General features: G+C 42.6%; 1 protein-coding gene across 1 annotated transcript; it reads right to left on the reverse strand.

Annotated features, from left to right (window-relative positions):
- Positions 1-1534: 1534 nt before the first annotated feature.
- On the reverse strand, positions 1535-8197 carry LOC103808548 (glia maturation factor beta). The gene is made up of 6 exons (XM_009081339.1): positions 8106-8197; positions 7643-7692; positions 6650-6699; positions 5569-5651; positions 4295-4368; positions 1535-1939 (listed from the first exon to the last, which is right to left on the reverse strand). Coding segments are annotated over exons 1-6 (330 nt in total). The 5' UTR covers positions 8107-8197; the 3' UTR covers positions 1535-1867.
- Positions 8198-9134: the final 937 nt, after the last annotated feature.

Consider the following 9134-nt stretch of genomic DNA (forward strand, 5'->3'; position numbering starts at 1 on the left):
AAGTCTTATTTGTACAATGTTTGTCACCAAAGACATTGTTTTTATTGATCTGCAGTACAGAGTGATCAAGCAACAGTTTCATAATCAACATTTTTGTCCAGGGAAATGAAATTGTTTTTCCAGTTCACTAGGTTAACACAGACATTTAATTACAAGTATTTCTTCCCTGCACCAAGAGATCAATTTAATTGGATCATTCCAACATGTACTGTGAAAAGCTCCTCTCAAGTCAGATTTATATACAAATAACTGAGCAGTAACATCAAACTAAGAAGAGATTTACCAACACTGAGGACCTTTGCAAACGAATTCCTTGTGATCTTGCAGGAGTTAAGTGTTTTTAACACCACCACAGCCTGTGTTTACAAACAGCAAAGGCTTCACAGCATGAAATACTGGCCTCCAAATTTAACACTGCTTTCCTTCCCACCCGGCAGATTGCTGGGGCAGCTGTATTTTAAGGTATGTTATCAACAGGAAAAGCTGCTCTTAGGCAGATACTTGTTCAGGAGCACAACAAACACTCAGAGGACAGTGAGAGCCTTTGTGCCCTGAGTGCTCCTTCTGCCACAGCATGGGCTGGACATGTCCCACATCACACAACTACTCTATGCAATATAAAACAGACCTGTAAAAAGACTGGTCATTTATAAAAGTTAAATACTATTTTCACATTAGAAGATTTGCTGTTTCAAAGAGATGAAATGAAAAAAAATAAAATCAAACCACCACTTATGCAAAAAGCTTCATCTGGAATGTAATTCTGATCAAGTGGTTAAGAAAGTTAAAGGTAGTAATTAAAGTACTCCAAAGCTATGTGTGGCCAAGTTGTGTAACAAAAGAGATACAAATCACTCCTTACCATGAAAAGCTTTAACCTCCTGACTCCTACAAATGGAGCAGATGATTAGAATTTCAAACAAAATGAGGTTGGCTTCTTGTTTTAACAGATGTCAACTGCAGCACTAGGCACTAGGAACAAATGTTACTTGGATTCTTTCACAAAAAGTTTTCACCAGATTTGTAAAGAAGTGGCAGTGTAAAATCCTCAAGTCCTTTTTAAAGCTAACAAATGAAAGGCACACAGTATCACCAGGTGTTCATATAACAGGAAAGGAGCAAAGAGGTAAACTTCTCAGCAGTGTCCTAGGTTAGAGACTCAAGAAATCTGGTAGCAGAGTAACCAGAGGTGTAGTTCAGCCCTTAGTTATCAGCTAGTTCCTGTCAGACTGTAATTTTAGCATGAGAACTGGACAGTCAAAGCTTTGCCCTGAAATTTAGGAAGATTGACTCAAGTCAACTGAGGAATTACTGGAATGACAAAACTTAGCTCCAGGAATTTGAGACAGTTCACATGGGAAGATAAATGGATGGATTTGCTGTACAAGGATTTTTGTCTTTTTAATACCAAATGCTCCCAGGGAGTAGTTTTTCAAAACTGAGAAGACATTAAGTCAAAAAAATCTGAAGAGTAAGTGACAGTACACAAATTCTGCATATAAATGGCTAATGTGTGTCACAAGGATGCGTTTGCAGCTCAGAAAAAGTTAGCGACAGCTTCCAAATTGTTTACACACAGTTATAAATCCAGAACTGAACCATTTTAGTTACAGAAATATTAGTCACGAGAGTGCAAAAAGGAGTCCCTGCAGAGGAGTAATTCCCTTTTGGCAGGTACAAATAAGGAAACACCTGCAAAGATTGGTTACTTCAAGGAGACTGACCTGCTATTCTTTGCACAAACTCTGCACAAGAGAGATGCTGCAGGAGACAGCTGTAAATACAGTGCATTGCTTAGGTGTAAGTATCCATGTCTGGTTCCAGTGTTACCAGGATGGGACATAAATACTTGGGACAGAGGTTTTCCTTAGTGGAAGAAGCCAAGTTTCTCACGCAGCCACTCCTCAGTGAGGTCTTCCGTGTTCCTTATTTCGAATACCTAAACAAAAGGGCATGGCATCAGCTCCAAGGGATGGCACTGGGAAGGGATGAGCACACACACAAGCAGTTCCTTCCCACACACAGGGTTTGAGCTGTAACAAACCAGTATCCAACCCAGAATCTTCAGGTGCTTTCTTGAAAGGATCAGGTCAGTAGAAAATACACAGGGCTAAGTGGCAATGAACATCATTAACCTGAACAGGAATCTCATCATTCCTGTTTCCAGGCTTCGCTCTGCTCCTTCAGAATGAGAACAGCACGTGTACTACATTTGGAATGACCCTGACATGGCACCATCTCACCTTAATTATCTCAGCAGGACTGTCTGTTTGGAGAATATACATTAATTTAACCTCTGGGCTGATTAAGGAATTTTGTTCAGCCCAAGACACAATTGTTCCTTCTTCGAACTGAAATAAATCCATAATATCCAGTAACAGACTGTTTTCCCTGTAAGAAACAAACCTGGGACACCTCAAAACAGTGTACTTGGGAAAAACCCCTCCAAATATCATAGAATCACACAACGGTCTGAGTTGGAAGGGACCTTAGAGTCCATCCCATTCCACCCCCTGCCCTGGGCAGGGACACCTCCCACCAGCTCAGGGTGCTCCAAGCCCCATCCAACCTGGCCTGGAACACTCTCAGGGATGGGGAGGTCATGACCTCTCTGGGCTATCCCCCCAGAATAACCTGAAAACCACCAACCCAAAGCTTTGTGAAGTCTTAAACCTTTAACACAGCCTTGAAGCAGAAAACAAGATCTAAGACACCAACATGCTCTTTACACTCCATTGGGGCAATAACTGGTTGGGTTTAGGGTTCTTTTTATACCCTTGAAGAGAAACTGAGTTAATTCTGCATTGCTCACTGGAGCCTATGAGCCCCCAAATGGATCATCTCATCAGGTAAGGAAATTTTACAAATCCACAGGCCTTCAGAAGTGGAGAAACCCCAAAATTCAGTGTTATAAGATCAGCTTACCAGAAGCTAAGCTAATAATGCAAAACACTGAAAAAATGAGAGGACTTTGCTGAGTCACATGCAGAAATCATACCAGGAGGAAGTCACAGCATGAGCTAAAATGAAACACAGCTCGGCAAGTGGCAAGAATAAAGCACATTTGGAGAGCAAGCAAGCAACCCCAGCTGGAGACAGGCTGTCTTCTCTGGCTTCAGGAGGAAGATGAACATGGCCCTCTGTACCCACTCCCAGGCTTGCATTCACAAGCCTTCCAGGCTGAATTTCTCCCATTCCATAGGTGACACTAACTCCAACTGAGCTAGTCCCCAGGCTTTCACCTTCTCACCAGCCCTTCTTTCTCACTTACCGAAAACTCTCCTCCTCCTTTCTATCACAGTTCTCAGGCCTCCAAGATACACTTTCAAGAGACCTAAAGAAAGATATCTTGGAGCTGGACTGATTGCTTCCACCACCTTATCTTCTGCTTCCTTCCCATCTACTCCTGTCAGCTTGAGGTCTAATTTAACACAGAGATCTTTTCTTACAAGGTGCAGCTGGAAGGGATAAAGCTCCAGGCCAGGTTGGATGGGGCTTGGAGCAACCTGGGCTACTGGAAGGTGTCCCTGCCCATGGCAGGGGGTGGAATAGAATGGGCTTTAAGGTCCCTTCCAACCCAAACTATTCCATGATTTTATGATTCATAGTTCTCTTACTGGCCTAATAGAAATTTTTACTTAGACATTCAGGGACTCAGGATAAGGAAGACCAAAAGGGAATGGTGCTGTTGAGGAGTGCTAAAGTCATTTCACATGGTTTGAAAAACCTTACGCAGCTACTCATCTATTTAGCTTTACTGCTTGAAGCTAAAACTTTAAGGAGTCAAGGTGCCAATTAGCCAGAGATTTTTAAAGACCTCCAAAATGAAAAACAGGTGACATTTCTTTTCTAAAATATCCCTACACCCAGGCCTAGTGAATGCAGTGGTCTTCTGGTCTCAGTGCTGCAGGAACCAAGCACAGGAAGAAATTGTTCAGCACTTGGCACATGTTATTTATTCTGCAGGCTGCTCTGCAGGCACACAGCCCCAGGAACCAGGCAGCTAAACCAGTCTGCTCCTCACCACACTAAGGCTTCAGTCTATTCTTCCTGCTAATAAATTCCTCCCCACAGTAAAGATATCCTAGAGATGGATATTTTAGAGAGCACTGTTCTTCCTGTACCCAAACCCACCAGAAAACCCCACATATACTCCTTCAGCCTTCCTAAACCAGATTCAGTTCACTGAAGCCACAAAGTCTCACAAAACCCTTCCAGTCATCAGTTCAAGCAAGACACAAACAGCTTCTGCCACCTGCATTGAAGGGAGAATTATTTCCATAGCTAGTTATACCTTAGTGAGTTCAGCTGTCTGTACAAGCTTATTCTTGCTGCCAGCATACATCATCTGCTGCTCAGGCTTACATCCTGTAGTTGTGGGGGGGGGAAAAAAAATTGCTTTAGTTATTTTGACTGGAACAGATCAAAAAAATAAGATTTATCTTTTTTGAAGAATCCAAACCGAAAGCTGAAGACATTCACACAAATATTCTGAGGTGACTACAGAAGAATATGCTCACTAGTTTCTAAACTCCTACCTGCCTCCTCTAGCTGTGAGTAATGAGGGTAAAACAATGCAATCAGTTTATCTTCTTCCAGAGGATAACAAGGATAATCCAGTAATACCAGCAAACTACACTATTACAATACAGAACACAGATGGAAGCCCCAGGAGCAACTCAGCTCTGTGAGCCCAAACCAAGTCACAGGTTATGTGGCTGCTGTGAAAATGAAACCACTCCCTGAAGGTAAGTTGATGTTGAGGGTTGCTGCGACACAAGCACAGGGCACAACTGCTCCATACAAACTTGGGATGATCCAGGATTACAGTCTGCTCCCTAGCACTTTCACTGCCCAGATCTGGGTTAGGGAATCCTCCTTTCCTACCATAGTTGGGACAGCCCTTCAGACTGTGATGGCACAGCACTGTTTGGAGGTGTCCTCTGCTGCTGCTGCCCATTGCACCCAGGCCCCAGGGAAACCCACCTCAAATCCCATCCTAGCCCTCTTGCAGACTCCTGTTCATGGGTACAATGTAGGGACTTTGAGGTCCTCAGAAGGACATGGATTCCCGTGCCCTGCTGAGAAGTAGAGGAATTTCTCCAAAGTCATTAACATCCAAATAGGACGACAGACAGGTGACCAGAATCCCTCAGGAACAGAGGTGGTACCTTCCAGCCCTCTCTTCCCTCATTTCCTGAGCCTTGTCTGGTCATATTGTGAGGATTCCCCAGGATTTGAGAGGAGGGTGACAGGAAACAGGTTAAATTAGGTCAAACCCACATGAGTAGATGCAGAATGCTCCAGGCCCTGTCCTTTAGAGGAGGATGTTGCTGAGCACCCTGAGAACAGACACACCTCTTGGCCAGCTCAGCAGCTCCTGTTCTGCCTTCAGAAATGCAAAGCACAGAATGTCTTCTATCATCCATCCTAAGTGCCTGAAACATGAACCTCAAAGGCAGGAAAACCTCCTTGAGAGCATTTAGCAGCCAATTTTATCTTCCATAGCAAAGAATATTCCCAGATTCCCAGCACACACAGTAACTTCCATTCACAGTGTTCACTCACCTACAGGACTGGAGAAGATAAAGCACAATGGGTAGGAAACTCTTCCATCTTCATGTTGATACTTGTAACTATACACAATAAATGTTTTTTCTGAAGTTAAAGAAACTAAGAAATGGATTATTTAACTAGGAAACAATCCTCAGCTATGAGAGCTTGATGCAGGCACAAGAGTTGCATTTCAGAAGATGCTTTAATTTGGTTGTTATAGCCTCAGTGTTCTGTTTTCACTTCCACATCTGCCTTTCAGAACTGACCCCACCTTGATGTGAAAGCTGTCTCTGCACCAATGTTTCACATCAGAGCTAAAAATCCCCCTCATCCCCCAACATTCCTCTCCCAGCTTTGTACGAAGACTTCCCACACCCACCAGTGTGTTTCTGGCTCGATTAAAGCCAAATTCTTTCTGTGCTGACCAAGCACTTCATTGTTTCAGGTGTTTTGCTGAATTGGAACTGCAGTTCTAGCCAGGACTCCTGTTTGACAGCCTCCCACTGCACTGTGGGCATTAAAGAAGAGATTCAGAACAGCACATGGAATAGTGCCAGGCAGCTTAGGAGGCTAATGGAGGCAGAAATTTCACTTACAACTTAAGTACCCTTTTATTTCATCTGGTTAAAGAATAATTTAGTTGTCCTTCTTTCTTCCCTTGTTTTTCAAAACAAGGATTCCTTCCCTAGATCACATGCCCAAAGCACTCTCAGAATCAGAAACGGCAGCAAAACAGCAACAGCCACATCCTGAGAAAGTACCAAAACACAGGCAGATTTCTATATTTAGAAAGCAACCACATATGAACTGGTGCATTTCACTCACTTCTTTACATTAGCAGCAGTGTGGCTACACTTTACTTCCCCAAACATGATATAGCCTAAAAGGAAATAAAATCTCAGGGAAGGCTTAAATGAGTCACTGCCTCAACACGTGGGACAAGTGCTCAGCACACTGAGAACTGATTATCTCACAAATAAAGGATCAGTAAAATCACACTGCAGCAAGTGTTGGCCTAAAAAGGTGAAGTCCAAGGTTCTGAGCAGCTTCCAGGAGTGAGTAAGAGCAAATGGCAGCAGCACAAAAAGGATATCGAGGTTGTCTCTCAGGCAGCTCATCCTTTAGCTCATCAGGAGAAATACCCTGGTGACATAAAACACAACAATATTTGAGCAAATCATCTTGCACTGGAAGGCTAAAGCAGAGCAATGGACAGTGAAACACCTGTAAGGGAGATGTACCTCTACAGGTGAACTGATAATGACCTCCCCAATTACTAGAGCAGTTTAGGAAGATGTGTGTGCTAATAGACTCCTGTGACTTAACACAGAATCCATGTTAGCATGAATAAACATGCCTATTTTAGGCATAATGAGTTTAGCAAACACTTTTGGCTTTGGTTGGCCATGCTGGCAGTTACCATGCTCTGCTAACTTCAGTGCTGAACAGAAATAAGCAAGCACACCCCAGAAAGTATGATAAAATCAGCTACATCAATGAAAAACTGGAAAAATTCAGCCCTTCCTCCCTCAGCAAGCAGAAAGGAGTTCCCATTCCATCTGAGTGTTACATTAACTTCTACATTCTAGGGAACAAGAGCTATGGTTAATGCCCAAATCCCTGGGAAGGATTTAATTTTGTCCTATGGACCATTAGGAAACACCACACACTGGGCTGACCTTATTATGCCACCCATCAAATTTAGAGCCTGCAGGGGATTAGCAATCCTGCTTCTAATTGATGGCAGAGCAGCTCAGAGGGAAATGTGCAGATCTATGTGGAAACACAGCAGAAATCTCTTCAAAAACCCAGCAGGTGCCAAAGATGCTTTTGACATAGTTGAAACAGCTTTAAAAAAAAAATCACTTTTTTCCTTCATGTGTGCAATTAGTCAAGTCAATTCCTTCTGCATAGTTTCACTGTTACTGGTGCTGTGCTTTACATGCAGAGTGACCATGCATTCAAATCAGCTCATGACCCAAATTAGATTAAGAGTTTGATAACAATTTGAAACTAAGGCAGTACCTTAGAGACAACAATACATTGCAGGCTGAAGATACTCTTATTTACAATTCATTTAACAAACCTCATGCTCCTCATCCAGCACCACCAACTGCTTATCCTTGTCGATTTTCACTATAAATCAAAATAAAATACAGATCAATGTTTTTTTCAATCCATTTGTACCATGGATGCATGAAGCTTTTTTAGCAGTCAACAATTATAGTCCTTGTGATTCTGTTCTGCTTCTTCAGCGTATCCCATGACTTCCCAAAAAAAAAAAAAATAAAATCATCATTTTACAAACAAGTGGCAGACTCTGAGCCATAATTAAATATAAATACTGCGCTCAGAGCAGATGGAGTTTTGTATCAGAACAGCTCTGGTTTATTGTTAAAATCACAGGCAGAACTGGAAGCCATGCAGCTCACAGAGCAAACATCCTCTTGGCTCATGTTTACCTGTTACTGCAGCAGCATTTCATAGGGAGGAAAAGAGGAGACAGGAGTTTTTTGTGGCACTTTTTGCCAGGCATGGTTGGGACTTACTGATAATGGCAGCATTGTTGGTCTCTTTGCGGAACCGGAACCTCCTCAGCTTCTCCACCAGGTCTTCAGCAACGTCACAAACCACCAGAGATTCACTCTGCAGAAAGGAAATGGCACAAGGAAGGGAGAGATAAATCTTTCCAGAAGGTAAATTAGACCAAAAAAATCCTCATGTCACACGTACCTGTACATAAACCTACTGAAATGGGCCTTGTCCACAGCTCCACGACATCACATACACCAGAAATAAACCACATTAACAGAACATTTATATGTCTTAATATCCCTCCTCAAAGCCACACAGTTAACTGGGAATATTTTATTAACTACCCCTGAAATGGGATTATTCTCAGAGCTCTTAGAAGTAAACACAGTTTGCAGTTCATTTGCCAAGTCCTGACATAAGGGAGACCCTCAGAGTGGCAATAAAATGGGTAAACTAATTTAAGGATTTAAAGCAATAGGAGCTACTGTATTTCAGAAGAACACAGTAATTAAGGGTCACTGCTTATTTTCACCCATGAAAATATCAATTGAACTTCTGAGATGTACACAGAAGGCACTGAAGGCATTTCAATCCATGCAGCCTTTCACTCCCCTGTGCATGCCAAGTGCTCAGCAGAGATGCCCAGATAATGTATTAGTCATCACACTGAAGATGAGGAAGGAAATTAATATTTCACAAGCAACCACGCAGGTTATCTCCCGTTGCACATGCAATGTCTGAACTGCACCGAGCCAACCACTGCCATTTCCTGAGCAACATTTTGTACACACAACCCCCGTGGCCAACAGATTCATACCAGACACACAGAGAAGAGTTATTTATCATCTGCAGCCTGTATTGTATCTGTAAACTCCTAAGGCATCGAGGCTTTGGGACCAAAACAACTGTATTTCAAGGCTTCTCTAAAAAAAATCCTTAAGTACAAACCCAGTGCAAGATTACCTATGTAAAGAGCCCTTTGAGACAAATCACTGCTTATAAATCAGAGGAGAGTTGCCATTTAAGCTCCCAGTTCTGTCTCC

The sequence above is a fragment of the Acanthisitta chloris genome, unplaced genomic scaffold (assembly GCF_000695815.1).
Source record: "Acanthisitta chloris isolate BGI_N310 unplaced genomic scaffold, ASM69581v1 scaffold32808, whole genome shotgun sequence".
Taxonomy (NCBI): domain Eukaryota; kingdom Metazoa; phylum Chordata; class Aves; order Passeriformes; family Acanthisittidae; genus Acanthisitta; species Acanthisitta chloris.